The following is a 21,906-nucleotide window of genomic DNA, read 5'->3' as shown; positions in this document are numbered from 1 at the left end:
CTCTTGGCACAGACCCATATGTTTATAATTGCAATTACACTCAGACCTCAGAGTGACTGAGGTTTTATTTGCAGCCAGCAAGAGGCTGAGGACATTCTATAAAAATATTAAATAGATTTTACTTGCTTTTATAGGCCACAAACCCACGTGCTATTACTTAACATGACTCGCAGACTATAGATCCAGTCAAGCTCTGCAGTTGGTGCTGTTTATAATGTTAGAAATGAATTTGTTGTAGATTCTGTGGTGTGAAGAGGACTTTGCAAGAGAAGAGTGCTCATGAAATGCATTGCAGCTTAAATTTTACGTAAAAAAAAAAAAAAATCACTCACTCACTACTACCCCTCCCCCATCTGTCTGACTGCAGGTGACCCAAAAAGCTGGCAGAACAAGTCTCTTCCCGGAGACCCCAACTACCTGGTGGGAGCCAACTGCGTTTCTGTGCTCATTGACCACTTTTAAGGACGACCAGCAAGTGTGATGTTACTGAATGTGGAACCATAGGGGATAAAATGAAGAGGATGGACACATAAACACTTTTATACACACACACACACACACACACACACACACACACTGACCGATGCACTCCACACACACCACATAATGGAGTATGAAGAAGATTCAGTCAGTGCTGTTTACTGCACCCATAGATGAAGGCGAGACACTGATGATCGTTACAAGCTGTTATTTAAACTTTTTCCCCAATTTGAAGTTTTGATGTGAAATGAAACTATGGATGCATGCCCCATGCCACTGAGGATTGACACTATATACAAGGTGATGTTAAATGTAATTTTTACATGAATATACAGTAGATGGATGGATGGCTTTTGAGGCAGCCACATGCTTCAAAAATCTGTGTTGGTATATTTATGCTATATATGCATTCGGTATATATGGTAGTATAGAGAAGATTTACTAAAAGTTTTACTCGTGAATTCAATTACAAGTCAACATCTTGTTATTTTTTCAGTTCAGGTGACTGAATACAAACATGTATCTTCACATTTGTTTCCACATTGAGGGAATGTTAATGAAGGTTTGAGACAGACGTGAGGTAACAACCAGGGATGGTGACAAGTTGAAGGAGTTGGCAAAACATGAGCTGGATATGAACCCAAGCAGCACACTTTTTAGAGATGTTCTTCCTTCCTTTATTCTTCCTTTTCCTACAGTGATATCTTGTAGCTTAATTTCTTACAGAGTACTACATCTCCTTCCAGCCTGAGGGAGATCTATGCATGTTCTTTACTCAGGTCCAATAGCCTTCTCAGTTCCTTTCTCACATCTCTCTCTCTCTCTCTCTCTCTCTCTCTCTCTCTCTCTCTCTCTCTCTCTCTTTCTTTTCTCACTGTGCACTCTTGCGCTCACACACAAATAAGCAGTGATGCCTTATCTGCAGATTATTCACTTTTCATTAAGAAAATAAATTATGATAAATTATGGTATAATGTCATTTGTTTTGCCATTTTCTATGAACCCATTGTATAAATGAACTTGGGTTTAGCACACCATAACAGTTTAAAAAAGGATAACAAAGATATGCTCTTCTTTTATCTGCTATGCATTACTTAAAGAAAAAAAACAGAAAAGAAGTGGCTGTAAATAAAGCTATCATATTGCCTTGTTTCTTTTGTTTGTAAATGAACTTTTTGTATGTCTTTCTTTTTTGTATAAAACTTAGAGAAAACACGTTTTAAAAAGTGGAAGAAAGTGAGCGTGGTTATCTTTGTATTCTGGATATACCCTCGAGCCTTGGAACTTGTAACCTAACAATAATACATCACATCTTTTCTACCAATATATTCACACTATCTTATGGTCACAAAAAAGGTCTTTTAATGGCTCTTTAAGGATCAGGAAAGTGCTTGGGCTAAAATATATTTAAAACATGTTCTTTTAAAAAGGGTGTGCTCTTAAAGTGTCCCCCTCACTGATTTGTGATACTGGATGCTGTATTGTGTGCCCTTAAATGTATTTTTGTACTAATAGACAATATATGATGTATGGCACACCAGTACCATTTTATTTTTAGATATAACATGGTTTTAATTGGATATTAGCTCTTCACGTGTGGCTGACTTTTTTTTTTTCTCCTCTGCAACACAATTTTAAGTATACCACTGTATTAATAAATAAAATCATTTTTAAAGTAAAGAAGATTTTTTTATGATTGTGATTGCTGTTTTCTTTCATTTTCATCTCTGCTGATCACAACCTTTTTTTGGCTTTCTGTTTCTTATATACATAATTTCTGTCTGACTGCAATGACCGATCACTTAATTTCAAATGTTATGTTCTTAAACTCATTTGATCGATCGTCTCATCAAATAGTGAAAAATGCAAAATAATTTACCAGAGCTACCTTCAAATTGAGTGTTAGTCCAAAACTCAAAGATGTTCAGTTTACTGTCACACAAGACAAAGACAAAACTGCAAATTGGTCAATTTTGGGGCATTTTTGTTTGAAAAACGGCTCAGTTATTAAAAATGATTGCAGATAAATTTTGTCATGTAACTAATCAATTAATGTGCTGCCTATTGTAGCTCAGAGTGTCATGTTATTTCATTAATGGACATCAGAGCACCATGGCTCAGGTGTCACAGCTAGATGGTGCAGGTGAGCTCAGAATTAGAGCTGCACAAGGTCAAAAATACAAAAGTCCTTCAGCTCTGATTTTAATGTATTTCAATATTTCTATTTTATAAGTTTTCGTTACTACAGCCTGCATGTGGTTAAAAAAAAGCATTTGCTGAGGAAAGAAGAGCAGAATATGTTAGAGAAGCGTATCCTTATTCACATATGATTAGAAAGAAAGAAAGGAAACTCTTTTCTCTTACTCTTTATTCCTTACTGGATACTTTCACCTCTTCAAGCCTCTAAATATCCTTTAAATGAAATCTGAAAAAGAAAAATTCCTCCTCAGATAAACTGCTCAAAACTCATGTCCATGAGTGGACTTTGAGTCCTTTTATTAGGTCACAACAAGAATAAGAACTTTGATCTTTTACTTAAGTACACGTAGTAATAAGTGTAAAAAAATACTCTCTTACAAGTATAAATCCTGCATTCCAAATGTTAATTTAAGTAAAAGTGCATGTACTAGCATCAACTTAAAGTAGGCCTACCAAAACTTAAATTACTCAGAATGACCCAGAATAATATTAAATCACTGGATTATAATATGAATGTAAAGATGGAGCTAATATTTACATTACATTGCATTTGAAGGCCAATATATTGATTAATACAAAATATAAATCAACTAATAAAGTATATTATTATAGACTAAGCTACCCAGCAGAATATTAGCTGTGTCTTTACCAGCTAATATTCTGCTGGGTAGCTTAGTCTATAATAACATACTTTATCACTTGATTTATATTTTGTATTAATAAAAAGTACAATATATTGGCCTTCAAATGTAATGGGGGTAGAAGCATGAAGTAGCATAAAATGGAAATACTCGAGCAAAGTACTAGCCTACCTCAAAATGGTACTTGAGTAAATGTGTGTATGTAAATGATGGGAACCACTGGGTTAGACAAACCCGAATCAGGCTCCATAATGTCCTAAAGATGACTAATTATGTCATAATGTGCAGCTTAGTCTATGGAGCTCTTTAGGCTAAACTCTTAGCAGGTGTGTCGCATACTAGGCTACCTGCCAGCCCCGTTACCTTACAGCCAGCATGGTGATACCAGCCTGCGTGCGATGATGTCCTGATGCTGCGGCTGGAGCTCAGGTTAATAGTCACTTTGTTTTATAAAAAGGTAAACCCACCTGAACTTAAAACTGAATTTTTTCCTGAATCCCGATCAATGACGGTATAAAACTGATCTTTTTTATTTATTATTTTTTTTATACAGTCTATATGATCTTGATCTCATGAGGAAACTGTAAGAAGCCTTTTCCCGCAACACACAATAAAACGTGTATCCTACTAAAAAAAAAAATGAACCTCGTTTCTTGGTAGGCTAATGTATGCTCATGGTAATCCACGTTTCATTCACCATCACATCACCGGCAGCGAGTAACAAATCACGCGCAGGTTTTTTGATGTTGCCTGATAGTAAAGAGCCCACCTCCCCTCCTCCATTCTCGTAGTAAAACAGACGGTGTGCAGCTCGCCGCCATGAAGACCCGCAGAGTGGCACATCTCCAACAAACGGCGTGCATCTGAAACGCTGCTTGCTCACAACTGCGGATATTCAGACATCAAAACCCCCCGGCAAAATTCTGCGTGATTTCAACATTTTTCTCTGTTTAATCTTCAAGGACTGCACCTTTTCTTTTCTTTTTATTTATTTTTTTACATACGTCTTAACCAGGCTTCATCTCTCGCTTTTGAGTAGTTGGAGAGCCTGCAGAGGCGAGCATGACAGCACGACAATGGTGCAAAGGCTGGTTAACAGCAGGATGATGCGTTTTCTTTTTTTTTTCTTTTTGCCTTTTTGCGTTTTGACTTTTTAAAGGAATGGGCTCGTTGCCGGAATAGTCGCCGAGAACGCCATTGGTTTGTTTTGTGTATTTAAATATACTTTCTGTGTGTTTTATGGTAAACATCTGGTGCCTCGTCCAGTCCGCGCTTTCCTCACCTTCCTCCTCCCATCCGCCGCAGCGCATCTCTAATTGGAGCGACTCCAAGCATCTTAATTGATGGAGATCATCCACACCGGACACTGACCTCAAGTTTTACACCGTTTACCAGCGCAGTGTAGGCGCAAACACAACGACTCTGTTGTTTTGTGGATGTTATTATCCTTTATCTGCTGCTGTGTTTGTCGTACCCTTCAGTGACAATGCCGGTGAACGCGCTGCACCGCGGCGGCATCGGCGGCCCGGGGTCCCTGAGCCCCGCGTCGCTGTCCCGCAGCCTGTCCCGGCTCAGGGAGTACCGGACCCGGACGAGGATCATGCTGGCTCTGGGAGTCTCTCAGATGGTCCTGGGGAGTCTCATCCTGGCCGTCAGCTTCGCGGCTCTGGCTCTGACAACATCACCCAGAGTCCGGCACTCGTGTCCCTTCTGGGCAGGTTTCTCTGTGAGTACAACAATTACACAATGTTGGTTGTTTTTGGTGGCATGAATCAAACATGATGGAAGTTTTCATTTCCTAAAGAAAAAAATTGTGTAGTAGGCTAGCCTATTCCTAAAAGCACGATAGGGTACTATTGAGACACTAACGGCATGGCAATAGGTTTGTATTCATTAGCATACATAAAATAGGCTACTGCAGGAATATTTGTCACCTGTCTTTAACATTGGTCTGAAGTTCTATAGAACATAGGAGACCAAAACTGTCACAACATGCTGATATGGTCACTGGTAGCCTATTTAAGTAATATATAACTTGATTTAATTTTTATTTTTTTTCAAAACTTCAAAGAAGTCCAGTTCTTTAGTCTGAGGTAGGGACCTGAACTCATCCTTGTGTCATTGCCATGAAAAAAAAAGAAGAAAATAGGTTTTTGAATTAATTTTGGAGCCAATCTTGGGCAATTAGTTGTGAGGATTCAGAGCCCTCTGTTGTAATGTGATCTCTCACATACACACACACACACACACACACACACACACACACACACACACACACACACACTACTGCTCCTTCCTCTGTGTACAGAGGGATATGTTCTGGTTGAGATGTTGTGTTTTTCTTTTACATGTGAAATTTTCATGGTGGTTTCTGTAAATATTTATGAATGCACACATCTCTGATTTCCTGCCAGAGACCCGGGGCAGGGCTGCCCCATTAATTATAGAGGCAGCGGGGCAGATTGCATGGGGGAGGTGTGTGTGTGTGTGTGTGTGTGTGTGTGTGTGTGTGTGTGTGTGTGTGTGTGTGTATGTGTGTCCAGCTTTTCAAAATGCAGTGATGGAAACATTACGTGTCAATGGATAGACATTTTTGTATGAAAGAAAGAAATAAGACAGAGGGGGAGAGAGAGGACATGTGTCTGTGCCTGGATGTGTGGGAGTGCATAGTTACAGGGGAATGGTAAGTAACCACAGGGGTCAGAGAGCAAAGGTCAGTGCACATTCTTCATCAGTGCCTCAGGCTGATTTGAGGTCTGTCAGCCTGTTGTGCTGCATCTTACCTTCTGTTATCTTTGTGCCCCAAAACCAAATGCATTGTTGTGTCCTGACTGTACATATTTTATTATTTATGTTGTGCACATACGTGTTCCTAGCACACATGGACAAACACCAAATGTACAGCTGCAGAGGTGAAACATCTGTCAGCGAAGATCATTACTGCTTACACATCTCCATCCATATTGACACGTCTGACAACGCAAATCACATGACCATTTGCATAAATTGAGCATGCCCGTGCTGACGGAAACAGGCAGCAGATTGTCCGACGTTACTCTGCGGTTGAAAATGGTGAAAAGTAAGACCAGGGATTTATTTGCTTGGACCGACAACGAGGTGAAACTGTTACTGTAAGCCTACCTAACCGATATGAGTGACGTACGTTGGCGTTTCCAAAGGTCTCAGTTTGTGACCGTCCAGACTACAAAGCAACCCCAGAGTTTTCAAACCAAAACGGTGGCAGCAGTGTTTCCAAATGTCTTTGTTTTAAGTGGCTTGGAAACGCTGGAGTAGTGTGGACGAAAGGCTTAAAGTTGCAAAAGATATTCGATTTTAAACCAAAACGTAGTAGTGTATAGAGAAGGAGAGTGTTCTTACTCTCAGGCTCCGTGAGTGAGTGTGAGTGAAAGGAGGCAATTATCCTGAATATCTCCAACAAATGCTTCAGTGCAGTGTGTATCTTTGTTCAAGTTTTATATGGACCTCTGATATCCTGCAGACAAGTGTCCCTGTCACCAGAAGTAAACCAGCTTCTCGACAACATGATTCTTTTAGCATGTAAATGTAGTTTAGCATTGAACCTTGACGCCTTTATGTTGAGCTACCTGCCGTGTTGGTGAACTGAGCTAATAAGAAAGGTGACAAGAAATCCTCAACCCATCTGCACTCGTGTGTCAAGTACTATTTGAGTGTGTTTATGTACTGTGTAGGCGTTTGTGTGTGGTCACTATGGTACGTCATTAAGGACCTATGTATGACTGGCATTGTGGTATTTCATCACAGTCACAGCAAGAGAAGGCGTAATCTTTACTTCCTACACAGAGCAATCACTGTAGAGCCCCCACAACGCACACGTGCACGCACACATGCACACACATACACACAAATATACAGTATATCCCACTTCAGTGTTGTGCATATCAATGGATCTGTCTCGCTCATCCGGATTTTCCACACTCTGCACAAAAACATGTTTTGCAGCTTTGATGTTAAGAATTGTGTGTTTGACAGCATAATATAACACACACACATACACATACACACTTGCCTGGCCAACAGAGACTAATCCCACAAATATCTTGCTTGTTCTCGCACCCAACCCTAGGTTTGCAATCATCCCACACCCCTGTTGTAACTCTTCATTTGGGCACGCAAGCAGCCAGCCCAGTCACTTCCTCTAGATGTCATTATTAGTGACGCAGAGTTCGAACAATGAGTGGTGCAGATTGAGGCTGCATAGCTCGGCTCGTCATACACCATACAGTTGCCTCCCCTCTGCTTCGTTCGGCAACATTACCAGCAGGTTTACCGGTTAGCGGTGAGTCACGCTGCCCTGCCGGGTTTGTCCAATGAATGAAGCGAAGTGGCCAAGCGAGCCAAAGGGCCTCTCCAGCTGTCAGCAGCTGACATGCAGAACGAATTACCGTTTACCTCACATTTCCATGCATTCAGGCTCGGAAGTGATCCAAGTGTCCAAACACAAATACACAAACTGCCTCTCCTGTCCCTTCTCATTTCCTGTCAGGGAGAAAAATTACATTAAAACTAAATATGTGAATATGTAAATCCATCAAGAGTTATTGCAGGCATAATTTACAAATTCACATTACATCACATAGATTTTGATGCTTTCGGTCTCTTTCTTTCTGCACCACTAAGACATTTCCTCTCCTCTCCAGAGAAGGATTTGCTTATCTTCTTTTCACTTGCCCGGCCTCCTGGTCGTGTGGAAGACGATGAATGTTGATTTTGTTTACAGCTGCACTAAAAGTAACCCTCCCGACATCTCCAACCTACAGACTGTGCTGTAACAAAGCCGGTTTAAGACCGTATTCTTGGTCTTTGTTATAAGGCAGCAGATTCTGTGTTTTGAATCAAAGGCTTGAACGTGTGTTTTGTACATCTTGCTTTTTAACTGAGCTTGAGGGATGGCAATGTTAATCTGTCTTTCTTTTAGACCAAAATAATCAACAAATATTTGTGTGATTAGCATGAAATGTGCAAAAATGTATGGTCCCGAGAGGATGAATCCTACTAACTTTGATGATCCCCTAATTATTCATTTAGCGCCACCTGTAGGTAAAAGTTTTCACTTACTGTATCCTGTAAAATATCTCAACATCGGTTGGGAAAACTAATGGCATTCCCATCAACTGTACTTTGTGTTTAGTGTTAATTAGCAAATATTAGCATGCTAACACACTAAACTAAGATGGTGAACATAACGTTACAGTAAACCTGCTAAACATTGTCATTGTGAGCATGTTAGCATGCTAACATTAGCGTTAGTTCAAAGCACTCCTGTGCTTGAGTACATATCAGCTCCTGTTTTTTAGGCATTTCTTGAAGTTTGACTATATAAGCAGAATGAGATTTTCTAATTGAGCAGTGTATTTTGTGCTGTCTTGAGATTAGAAAGCCAGGAAGTAACGTTTCCTGCTAGGAATCATATATATATATATATATATATATATATATATATATATACACACACACACACACATTATAAAGACTTTGGTTTTGGCATATCTTATCTGATTGTTGCAGGGGAATCATGTTTTCCATATCACAAGTTGCACCTTTTTGTCTTGAGTGGTCAGGTTTTAAGACACAAACGCACACAGACACACATAGTACGCACACATGTACTCTTATATACTCGTACATCAAAGAGTAGTCTGCAGTGTTAGTTGAAAATTGTCATCATTTTGATGAACAGTCTTTGTATCTGTTGAAAAATGAATAAATGCAATTGTGGTTGTTGTCAGGAATACTGAGACACTATGAATTCATTTTAGCTTTCGGTGCTGGATCAGAATATTAATGTGAATAGAGAGATGGCCAACAAATGCTCATTGAGTGTTTGGTCTTTGGGATTTTGTGAATTGGTGTTTTATTGATCTTAGATACATATAGATTTCTATTTTGATAATGTAATTTGTGTCTCTTTGGTGTCACTCATGGAGCTTTGCTTTCCTTTGCATTTCTTTAGCGATTATTTTCTGCTCAGTAATATTTTATTGTGTTCTTGTAAAACTTCAGCATGTTTTGATGCAGAGAGCTGGATGGAGAAAACAAATTAAATGTGAATGAATAAACAGAAGCTGCACTTCTTTTAGCACATGGTGATTAAAACAGAAGCTGCCATTATCAAAACAAATGTACAATTTATTTTGTGCAGCGTGTGTGTAAAAGGCTTGCCCAAGTTTTGAGATATGTGTCACTGAGATTTTGTTTGTTACTCACATCATTGAAATGTGACATAAAAAAATCCTTTCCAGTTACAATGCCCTGGTTACTAAGGACAATAAAAGTATATCAAGAAATCTGAGCAAATGAATCCAAAAAACTGCCTGCATAAGGTCTAGATACCAGCTTATTTAGGTCTTTACACACATCACAGGTTGTAGAAGAAGCTCAGAGGAAATCCTCCTCAGTGAAGAATTAAGCTTTTTGTGAGGTGATATTTAAATCATTATTTAATGGCATCACGAGTTTCACAGTATCTTGTGATGTGATGGCTGTCCAGTTGCAAACCATGTGATTTAAAGCATTATTTTATTATTCTGGGACTCAATTAGAGATGGCCCGATACCACATTTTTGCTTCCCGATACCGATTCCGATACCTGAACTTGCGTATCGGCCGATACCGAGTACCGATCCGATACCAGAGTGTCATATATTTCATTATGTTTTAACAACTGTATACTACTATCCCTGTACGGGTGCGATGTGATTTCTATTTTTGTTGGCAGTCTGGCGCAGGTTAAACAATGAATGCCCCAGAACTTTCTTTTATTCTCCAGTTTGACAGTCAGTTATAACGGAAAAAGAACATAAATAAACTACTTTAATGTAGATTTTCTTTAGGGCTTTGTTACGTGGTATCGGATCGGTGCATAAACTCCAGTACTTACCGATACCAGCGTTTTAGGCAGTATCGGAACCGATACTGGTATCGGTATTGGAACATCTCTAGACTCAATGCAACGCTCCACTGGGCTGTTTGTCGATTTGATGCAGCCCTTTACTCCCAGCTGTCAATAGAGGCCGTGGCTCCTCAGCTGCTTCACTCATCTTGTCAGTTTAGATTAAATGGAGAGTGCGGTCAGCACACATGCTCTCAGACCAGACCACTCACGGCTCGACCGGCCTGTCCTAAATCTTATATTGATCAAGTAATTAGATGGATTCCATCAATCATCATACTGCTGTTTACTTTCATTTTTACTTGTTTTTTTTTAATTTTTTTATAAACATCTCTGCAATGACTTCACACGTGGTGTGATGATGTCATGTAGTTTTAGTCCGTGCCGAGGTGTCAGCGAACAGTTGTAATTCACTTTCCTGCTGCACCTTTTCTATAATAAGTAAGTATGCACTCAGCCTGCTGCTACTCATTACTCTGAGGACCCTCCAGTGCTTCCTGCCCCCCACTCCAGTGCTAACAGTAAGGACCATAATGGTGGAAAGAACAGTTTGTCCTTGTGCCCACTTCAACACACACACACACACACACACACACACACACACACACACACACACACACACACACACACACACACACACACACACAGAGTTATCAAGAGAGGCTCTAATATTTCAATGTGTCAGCTTCACTTTAATTCCCTGTCTCGGTGTGTTTTGCTGGAGACTTCTTCTCGTTCCTCCTCTTGTACTCAGATTTTTTTGCGTTGTTTCGTGATTTGTGTTCAAAACCAGGAATAGGATGATCTGAGCTTCTTCTGTGTGTGCCGTGTTAAAGTCCCTCTTTTATAAGCTATCCCCTCTTCGTTTCGCTACATTTTACCTAATTAAGTAATGTAGCTGAAAACCTGGCATTGCACGATGCCTGGTTGGCAAAGCAGTCATCGGAGAAATGAAAAGAAAAAAAAAATGAATGTTGTGGTTGTATTTCTTGGGATGATCTGCAGTGACACAGTGGGGGTCCTGATGCAGAGGGCTCTGGGGAAAATATGCAGGGTCATAGAAAAAAGTGGAACTTGGCTTAACTTTTGCAACACTGGCCCAATCCCAAAGTGAGCCCTCAGGAATAAGGACTAAAGACTCACAGACTTAATCAATCTTAGGTGCTAAGTGAGTGAGTGTGTGAGGCCAGTCATGGGCTCAGATAGGTATAAATGGGATTGGGACAGCACTTCACGAGATCACATGTTACCTTGGCAATGTTTAATAACAAAGATGTTGCTGACACTTGCCAGTTTGGGAATTTTCATTTTAAGTTTGTTGCTTTCCACACGGCCAAGGCACAGGAGACGGCTGCCTGATTCCAAATGTTTTCAAACTCTTGTTTTACAAGCTGGACAACAGGTTGGTCTGTGGTCGTGTGTCGTGCTGTTGTTTACCTTTTGTAATTTCCGGATTTCCCTATGGTCTCCGCGGTAAACGTCGCAACGCTTTGAATTGTGGATAATTCCCTTTGGTGAAGTCTGCATCGATGCAGACTCACGGAAAGGGCTCGGTAAGTGTGTACTCAAACCCTCACAGCCTTTGAAATTCGACATTGGGACAACCCTAAGCCCTTACGAATTTTGCGAGAACGCGCACCAAAGTCCGTGAGTCTGGACTTTGGGATTGGGCCATTGTCATGTTGCTAAAGTTTGTGCTGGCCAGTCAAATTGGTGCACATTCCTTTTTGAACTACTTTGTAATGTGAACAATGTAGTTCTTGAACAAAATTAGAACTGCAACTCATGGTTAATTTCTTTATCGATTTGTTTTCTTCATTATAAGTTCTCGTCAGTGTGCTAGAGCACAAGGTGACATTGTCAAATACCTTGTTGTGTCTGAACAGTCCATAACCCCAACATATTCATTTACTATATTGTTAAGGAGAAAAGTGGGGAATTCTGACCTTTCAAACACTAATTAACTCAACAATTGTTGCCATTATAACTTTCAGAGTTGTAAAATCTGGTGTTGTAGCTGGATATAGCCTGGATCTATTGTAACTAATCCTCTCAACAGATTGTTTTTGTCTTATTGAATGTATGGTATGAACAGCAAGATGTTCATTATATTCTCACAATTATTACAGTCTGAACATGATATTAACATCAACATCTGGATTTTTTTCCCAATGAGTGAGAAGAATTTAGCTCGGTTAAAAGAACTTACAAGCAGTATTTTAGAGAGAGAGAGAGAGAGAGAGAGAGAGAGAGAGAGAGAGAGAGAGAGAGAGAGAGAGAGAGAGAGAGAGAGAGAGAGAGAGAGAGAGAGAGAGAGAGAGAGAGAGAGAGAGAGATCCTTTTCTCTCCTCTGCCTGCTACTGTTTGTAGTGTGTCCGTGTGTTGGTCTGGCCTAGCAAGAGTCTGTCTAACAGAATGGCTTGATGCTGCACTTCTTTACAAACAGCCTCGACCCGGCTGCCAGCAGACTGTTTGAATAGAAAAAGCCAACAGGGTTGAACTGAGCTCACCGGGAGGGAGGAAAACCGGAACAGAGACAACAGCGAGGGAAACCGAAGAATGTCTGTCACGAGGCTTAGTTGTTCTGAAGATGAGGGTTAGGAAAACTCTCACAGGTGCTGCATCTGTACAACACCTGTGTTTACATTTATTCTGACATTGTGTTCATGTCGAATCCAACAGGAAAGAGAAGCTTTATGAAGCAGACTCCTCTTTTATTTGGTCTGGATGGAGCATTTTAGTTTCCAGTGAAGTAACAGGCATCCACTTCCTCCTCCAGGCTTTGACCTGATGTTTACAGAGGTTTATTTTTTATTAAATAAGAATCTTTTCAGTGGCGTGCCGCGACAGGCCATCATCAGTGTTTAAGGTCTGATGTCAGCGCTCACAGACAGACAGCTTTGTTGATGTGTTTGACTTCTATCCTCTTCCTGCCAGCTGACTGTCGTCCCTGCCTGCTGCTTTCTATAGCCGATCAATGGGAAAGCCTGCTGACAGGAGCCTCCCTTTGTTCTATGATTAGCAACTGTGTTGTGTTGGATGGTGCTTTTATGTGTGTGTACACATGTGGCAGGGCAGGTCAGGGGGGTGTCAGTGTGTGCTTGTGTCTATTTGTATGTACCTTTGACAGCTGAGCAACAAGGTGGTTATATGTGTTTATTCGAGACGAGCTTAGGCTACAGGCTGAACACCTCTAACAGAAAGCAGGGGAAGAAGAGAGAACACGTACTGTAACAACATTTTGTCTACCTCAGAAAGTAGCTGACCACTGTCCTGAAAGCTGTTTTAAGAGGTTCAATCAGGCGGTGAGAAAGATACATGAAGAGCCTGAAGACAAATCGGAGAGGCGTTTAAGCTCTTACATAAAAACTGTTTACAAGAAGTTTTGGACTGAGCACACAAAAAAACCCTGGAACTTGGAGTACAACCTTGCTCAACAATATGTGGCTGTCTAGACTGGGATGGCTGGTGAATGTTTTCAAAAAGGATGAAATCATACAGTATGTTTAATATTTCTGTGTTTAAGGCCTTTAACAAAAGATGCATTCCATCAAACTCAAAACCTATTTTGAGTGGCTGTCACTGTGAGACTGGTTCATCAATGTGTCCATCTTCCGACATAATTATAACAATAGCAGGATAGAGAGAGAGACAAAAAGAGTATTAGACAGCAGAGATTGTAGTTGGAATCAAATAGTTGAACAGAGAGCATTGGTGGATTATATGGATGAGGATATTTTCTGAATGCTAACATTAAATCATTTAACTTTGTCAAAACCATGTAAAGTGTTAAAACTAAAAGCAATAGTAGATAGTACTCATATATGGAGGGTTTTTATAACTAAGTGCTTGTCAGATTTGTAAGCTTTATTGGAAGTTCAAGTCACATGCTTCATGTAGGTCATGATTTATTCTTTGTCTGTTGCACTTTGTTGCATTTTGCTCAATCGATAAACCAAATTTTCCACCTCGGGCAAGCCTAAAAACGTATTTTGCTATATTTAGACCTTTTTCAAATTTCTGGGGTTACCACTTTTTCGATGCGTAAATTGAAAATGCACAGAAAAACAGGTGCACTGTGTGAGAGCAGACTTTTCCCCCTTACTGTACCTCCTATTGTGGCCAATTGGAACAGGTATAAACACTTGCCTGTGTACGTCAGACACCCTGTCATGCAACTTGGATATAAACCACTGAGGCCTTAAACACCAGGAACAGGAAGGTTGATGAAAAAATCCCTTACTGAGACATTTCATTAAATTAGAGAAGCTGGTGGAATAGCTAGCTTCAAGACTCCAGCTCCCTATACCATCTGAAATACAGCAAGTGACCACATTATAGGAAAATACACCAATGTCCTGGTGGAAATGGGTAACAAGGATGAAATCTGTCTTGTTTGGATAAATGAGCTGTGAGGATAAATTCTCCAGGTCGGAGGTCAAACCTTTAACAGCAGTTAATGGTGTACAACAGGTCACCAGATCAGTCTCTCACACACACACACACACACACACACACACACACACACACACACACACACACACACACACACACACACACACACACACACACACCTTTGGCGGTCACTCGAAACGAGTATGACTGTTCTCTGTCAGGTTGTCTTATTTGTGGATCCTCAGGTGGCTGTAAAGGCCAATCTGTGATCCACAGATTATGCTGAAATGTGGGCATTGAAAAGTTGAAGTGGTGGTGGAGCCTGTCTCTGTTTGTCCTTGCGGTGTTGCCGCTTTGCCTCTGCAGCACGGCGGAGTTCTGTTTCATGGTGTGCTGCACACTTGCTGCTCAGCTTTTCTCCAGTAGTCCCTGTTCAACGCTAGATTCTCCCAGTCGCCGGATGTGATGTTAAACTTTTTCAGACTGGTCTTAATATTGTCCTTAAAGCGTTTCTTTGGCCCACCACACACTGAATGATGCATTTCCTTGTGGTTTCCTGCTCTTCATGTTGTTTCATCAATACAGATGGGGACTGGCAACAGGAAGACATATCTGGACGTTTTCCAAGGGGGGCGGGGGGTGTGTGTGTGTGTGTATGTGCTGTATGAGTGTGAGAGACATAAAAGAGGATGGAGAAATACAGTAGAGAACAGAACTGATTGATCTGGCAGTCAAACACATCTGCCTTTTGAGAGGAGCCTCAGTGGGAGTTTAATAAATGCAAAAGCCTCCAGAAAAGACATTTTCTCTCCACAACTGAGGCCCCTCTGCTCTCTTTCTCTGCACACCTCAGTTGTAGTTTTTCTTTATAATCCTTACATAATCAACAGCAATTGCATTACTGTCCTTTCAGATTAAAAAAAAAGTTTGTCTATTCCCATTTTTGGTGCTGTCCAAGCCACATGTTGCACCTTTTTGCAGATGTTGTGTTTGCTGTTGTGCATTGGAATGAGATGCAGATTTGTGGGAGAGAAAAATCAATTTTTGCTCACTTTTTCTTGCTTAAGGGAACAGTACTAAATGCTCATTTATTTTCAAACTGGCCTGGGGCTGGAGTGGAATGTGGGAGTTGCTGTTTTTTCTCTTAATTCACAAGTTGATTTTTCTTTTTTTTTGATGTTTGTCTTTTTAGAAACATGCTTTATAAAAGAAAAGCAGAGGATTAATGCAAAAAAGAGAGGAGTAGAAAGTAAGGGACGTTGCTGCTTATTTCGATCCTGTGCTGCAGGGGATGATGGGGAATCTGTAGGTGTTTGCTCAGCATGAAGGAGGCCAGCCCCCCCCCCAACACACACACACACCTCCCCAGGCCATGAGCTCTTCCCTCAGGTTGAGATTTTAGCTCCTCTTCCTCCTCTCCAGCTCAGAGTGTTTCTTTTGGCATCACTACAGCTTGGTTAGCATGCCTCAACCCCCACCCACTCTCTCATAATCGGCACTCTTTTTGATCCGACTCACTGCCCGTTTCTGTCCCTGGTGGTTGCATCTCTGTGGGATCCATGTTTTAGCTGTGGCTCTAGAAGAGTGAGCGCCTCTGGGATTGCGATTTCAGAGTTCAGTAGTGTGCAAACGTCTGTCATAGATACCTGAAATGTGTTTTTATTTTATTTATTTTTTTATTTTGACTTTGTTGAAAACACACAAAAAGCCATATCAGCAAACCATTTCACTGCTGGGTGATGGAAAACGCGCCAGACAGACATTTATTTAAATGAAAATCTTTGAGATTATTACTTTAAACAATTCGTTAGGAATATAATCAGCAGATTAATGGTAATGAATTGTGTTTATGCTAACGTGTGCTCTTGTCTTAGGAGAAATAAAGAGTAAATGTTTCATAATGAGCACATAATATCCCACAGTGCTGTGCTTATGTGCAAAGATTGGTAATAAATCTTTTTTACATTTCGGCTGATAAAAATTGTTAAAGGATATTAAGAGGTTTAAGGAGGTGTCATGGAAACATCTGATAATAAAATTGCCTTTTCAGCAAAGCGGTTGAAACGTTTCCAATCACTGAAGGTAGCAATCGCATAACGGAGCATTTTTAGTGCATCAGAAGAAAAAAAAAAATCAATGACAAGCCACATCAAAATAAAGGCAGACAAGAGGCCTAACACCTAGAAAATCTCTTGAATAAATATAAAGCTTTTGATCCAGGATGGAAATGGAGGCATCTTTATACGATGACAAGCGATCTATAACTGTGAAAATAGAAGCAGTATTCTTATTCAATATCGACTGTGATTAGGACAAGGTCGGTTACTATGGCAGCCAGAGACAGTTACTATGGCAGAGTCACAGTCAACATCCATTGAGGCAGGTGAGGGAATCAGGGGGAGGATGTCTCTCTTTCTCTCTGTCGCCTGCTGAAACGAGAGAAGAAAGTGTAAGAAGCTTGTAGCACATGAGGATCAGAGCGTCGAGAGGCTCATCATAGATGCTATGACAAACAGGCTGTAAGAGAGAGAGAGAGAGAACATGGAATATAAAAGCAAAGGAACAACCAAGGCTTTAGAAGAGTGACTTCTATGAGTTGAACGAGGAGGGAGAGTGAAATGTTTTGGTTGAAGTCAATTACAGCTGTGGTTCTGTGGAGTAATGAGTCTGGCCGTGTCTCATGCCTCTGTATCCCTCTCATTAGCTGGCAGTGGAGGACAAAAACACTGTTTTGACAACTCTAGTTTTAAACATGTGTTTGTGTGCAACAGCTCACAGGCTTCTCCTGTACTTTCTCCTGCAGAACCTGGAGACAGCCGTTAGACCAGACGGGGTAATAAGTGTAAGGTCATGACTGTATTCTACACCATTGTCAGTTTTATGACTCCCTCTGTTTCTCCCAGTTCCCAGTCTTGTATCTGTTTCTTGCTGCTCCTGTTCCTCCTATACAGCGTATTCACCACCCTCGTTAGGGAGGTACTTGTTGGTTACCCCCAGCAACATGATGAGCAACATGACCGATATTTTGTTAGAAGTGAGATGTGAGATATGGCCTTCTAAGAATTACATTGACGATGTTTCTGCGGCTTTGATGCCTGAGACTGAGATTTGCATCCAGTGTCAGACCAACAACTGAGTTTTTTTTCATATCTATATGTATATTCAACCAGGACAACAATATTTCTTTAACTTACGGTGGCTCTGAGAGGTCAACACACTGCAACTTAAGAAAACAACACAAAACACAAGCAAATGAAGAAAACTGAAGAAAATCTTCACCAATTTAGCAACCAAAGTGAAAAAACAGCCAAATACAGAAACCCTGCAAGTCGCACAGAATACAAGAGCGTTTTTAGTGTCTTTGGTGATTTAGACCCCATTGTGTCATGGTATATTTAGGGGGGTAGTGATGCCGTGATTAGTTCAGGATATTTCCCCCTGGGGTCTAGAAACTGGTGGTGAAGAGAGTTGCTGAAGACCTGGATGATGGAATGTGGAGCAGAACTGTGCGCTGATATGATGAAGACTGGAGGTGAAGGGGTGGAGGAGGGTTGCATTGGTTCGTACTGAAATGACAAATGACAGCAGCAGAGAGAAGAACGGTTGTTAAAGTTTGACAGCGAGGATATGATTGGCTAAGAGAGATTGTGGCAAGATCTGGTTGGACTACTTAGAGTGAACGCCCATAGAGTAGAAGCTGGAAAGAGATGAGAATAAATGAGTGAGTAAAGGGAGTCTTCCTGATTGAACTTTTGCTAAGCCTCATTACATTTCCTTGTTCCCTGGAAAGTTCTGTTGTAATTAATTTCTGTTGCATTCTGTACGATTTGCAGCATTTCTGTATTTTGTTGTGTTTTCTGTTGTCAAATTGGTGAAGATGTTTTCTTTTATTTGCTTGTGTTTTGTCCATTTGCATGTGTTTTCTAAGTTCCTGCACGTTGAGCTTTCAGTGCCACCGAACTAAATAAAAGTAGTCCATTTAAAGTTGACTGGATCTTATTTGTGTATAAAAACATATTCAAACAAGATTTCTCTGAGGCTGGAAAGGCTATCAGTATTCAGGTCAGCAAGATGAAGAGATGACATTTTGACAGGCAAGACAAGAAAAGCAAGTGATGCTCATTGAACAAACATGTCAGTCAAATCTAAAATATGATAAAAGCCTGAAACTCGGGCTGTAAGGGCAAAGTTTAACTTGGTTTTTTCATTTGCACTACAGACACCGATGAGTAACATACATGATACATGAAGGCCATGTTTTGGATGTTATTTCATTAAAATAAAAAATGTGTGTCCTATATTTTCAATGGTTAAGAAAGAATTTAATTCTTTACGTGGGGGCCATAAATTGTGTTCACCTTCCAAAGCGGAGCATGACAAAACATGTTTGAGAACTATACTAAAGTTGTCATTAGCAGATAATACGGTAATAATTAGATTAAAACCTCCTGTTGTTGTGCAGAATTGTCCTACATCAGCTTTGTGTTGGGTGAGTGGGTAGATCCAAACACATAAAAGGAGACCTCAGAGCGGGTAAGATGAGTGTGTGTATATGCGGGGATGATGCAGCCTGCATCTTTGAACAGCTGGGGACAACCTGTGGGCATCAAACATGGAAGGGCAGCAATCTTTTGAAACATGACAAGTGAGGATCTGATCAAAATGGCAGAGCAGAGTTGAACCTTTGAGTATAAAAGCATGTTGCTGCTGCTGCAGAAACATGTACAGGAGTAATACAGTACTCTTTCTGCAAAATGCATCTATAAACATACATATAATAATTAGGCATCAATGAGAAAATTAGCAAGTTGTCTGCCTGCCTTTTTTTTTTTTTTTTTTTTTTTGCATTGTCATCTGTGTTCCCTAGTTTGGAATGATTACTTCTGTGTGCACTGCAGTCCTTATTGCTGCACACTCTCGCCACTCTTGTCTTGGGGAGGGCTTAGACAGAAGCAGAGAGTGTAGACAGACCAACCGGAACAGGTCGCTAGTGCTGCAACACGAGCTTCACTAGTGAACAAGAGAAATTGTTTGTGGCTAGAAGCACAACTGCTGGGGATTGAACGCTGGTTTCTGCAGTGTTGTACCACACAGGCCCTTCTATCAACAAGGTACCTTACACTTTAGTATCTGTGCCCTCCTTTACTCGCGCTGAACTGGTTCAAATTGTTTACCTTTTTTTTTTTTTTTTAAGGTGGATAAAAAGATACATACTGTATGTGTGGGCCCATTGTAAATCTGCTATGTTACATCTGTGCAAAATTTACTTTTCAGTAAAACATTATAGATATACTATTAGATTTCATCCAAATATCCAGCATTTAGAACTCAATATGACAATGCTGTATTTACGCAGTATGCGAACATCAGGAAAATCTCCCATTATTTCAACTTGGAAGTGTTCGTGCATTATTCCAAGATGGTTACCCGCACTGCCATCCTTGTAGTGACACCCTTTACAAGTAGCCTTACTTTTATGTGTGAAGCAGTTTGTTAACAAGAGAAACCAGATACAAAATGCACAAGTCCTATTGAATTGGATGCATTTATTGTAATTGTGTCAACATTGGATTTTATTTAGATGTAGATGCCAGTGATGGTGACACTGCTTTCCATGGTTGCTCATAATTACTGTCTGAACAATATGACACCAATATAGCATAAGAGCTTTGAGTTTGCATATCTCCCCTTCCCCAACTTCTGTTGCTGAACACAGAGGGGACAAGTTAAAACATGTTTAATTAGGGGGCTCTGTCTGCGTAGCCCTGCAGTGTTCCTCCTTCCTCCAACAGGACAAAATTACTCAAGAAACCTTGTAGCAGGAGCAATTGTGCATCCCTGCTCTGGAGCAACACCAGAAGATAAATACCAGGGATCTTAGCTTATTGTCACTGCATTGTGTGCTTATACATGTTCAATGTGTCTCACAGGTTTTTGTATTAGCGGTCATGTTTGTGCCAGTCATGTCGATTCCTCCTTTTTCCTCTTACCATCTTTCTACCAATATAAAAGTCACACAGCGTGTTTTAGCAATAGAAGGAAGAAGAGAAGCCAGTTGACACTGATGGACAGGCTGGTCTGACCAAGGAGACATGATGGGCTTTCTTCAGCGCTCACCCAAATCCTTTATATCACTTATATCTATCTATCTATCTACGTACATACATACATACATACATACATACATACATACATACATACATACATACATACATCTCTCCTCAAGGAAGCCAAACGTCTGGCAACATCCTGTTGATGCTCTCCTCCTTTTTACGTTTTTTTTTGGATTGCTTACACACTAAAATTAAAAGTAGTACACTATTAGCAAAACCTTACACTCAAGAAGCAAAACATCAGCCCATATTTGCACAACTATAAGCACATTGTCAACCTCACACTTGTTGCAAAACTCTACACACAGTGATTTGCAAAACACTAAACACACTTAACATACATTACACACAAAAATCTATCATGAAGTCACTTCCTTGCAATACCAAAGCACTGATTGGTTCAACACAGTCATCAGGTGTGCAAACACTTGTTTGCTTAATTGTAGACACACCAATCAGGTGTATAAGCACTATAAAAAGCAGCAGGTGAGTTCATCGGTCTTCAAGCACAATGGAAAGAGTCAGAGAAAGAGTAAGACGAGGAAGAAGGTGAGGAAGAGGAATCAACAGAGGAGGAATCAACAGAGGAAGAGGAAGAGATGGAGGCCATGCTGGAGGTAGAGATAGAGGTAGCTGTAGCGGAAGAGGAAGAGGAAGAGGAAGACAAGAAGGTGCTCAAAGAGGACCGAATCTGACAAATGAGATCCGTGCAACACTGGTTGACCACGTTGTCAACCACGGCCTGACGCTGAGGGAGGCTGGACTGCGAGTACAGCCAAATCTAAGCCGATACACAGTGGCAAGTGTGATAAGAACATTTCGACTGGAAAATAGATATTGTAAAAATATCATCATATCAAACACATCTGCACGGTTTCAGTAACTGCTTACAGTACTGTATTCTATGCACTATCAGCACTATCAGGTCAGGAACGACAAGGGGGAAGGCCTCCTATGTTCACAGAACAGCAAGAGAGGGAGATAGTAAACATGGTTTTGGCCAACAATGCTATAACACTCAATCAGCTCCAAACTAACATTGTCAATAACCACGCCAGTTTCAACGATCTCCATCAGGTCTCAACATCAACACTGGCACGCATCCTAAAAAAAAAACCTATTCAAATGAAGCAAATTTATCAAGTGC

General features: G+C 40.6%; 2 protein-coding genes across 16 annotated transcripts in view; both read left to right on the top strand.

Annotated features, from left to right (window-relative positions):
- Positions 1-1,804, top strand: part of tjp1a (tight junction protein 1a) — a 138,918-nt gene extending 137,114 nt beyond the window's left edge. For all 13 annotated transcript variants that reach the window (XM_028585344.1, XM_028585335.1, XM_028585352.1 and 10 more), the window contains one exon: positions 368-1,804. In XM_028585344.1, coding sequence (XP_028441145.1) covers positions 368-462 — 95 coding nt within the window. In that variant the 3' untranslated portion in view covers positions 463-1,804. The remainder of the gene's footprint in view (positions 1-367) is intronic.
- Positions 1,805-3,666: 1,862 nt separating this feature from the next.
- Positions 3,667-21,906, top strand: part of fam189a1 (family with sequence similarity 189 member A1) — an 86,460-nt gene continuing 68,220 nt past the window's right edge. For 2 of the 3 annotated variants that reach the window (XM_028576385.1, XM_028576392.1), the window contains exons 1-2: positions 3,676-3,777; positions 4,802-5,046. In XM_028576385.1, coding sequence (XP_028432186.1) covers positions 4,807-5,046 — 240 coding nt within the window. In that variant the 5' untranslated portion in view covers positions 3,676-3,777; positions 4,802-4,806. Of the gene's footprint in view, positions 3,778-4,801; positions 5,047-21,906 lie in introns of all 3 variants that reach the window. The other variant, XM_028576399.1, reaches the window with a different exon arrangement.

The sequence above is a fragment of the Perca flavescens genome, chromosome 1 (assembly GCF_004354835.1).
Source record: "Perca flavescens isolate YP-PL-M2 chromosome 1, PFLA_1.0, whole genome shotgun sequence".
Taxonomy (NCBI): domain Eukaryota; kingdom Metazoa; phylum Chordata; class Actinopteri; order Perciformes; family Percidae; genus Perca; species Perca flavescens.
This window is presented reverse-complemented; position numbering and strand designations above follow the sequence as displayed.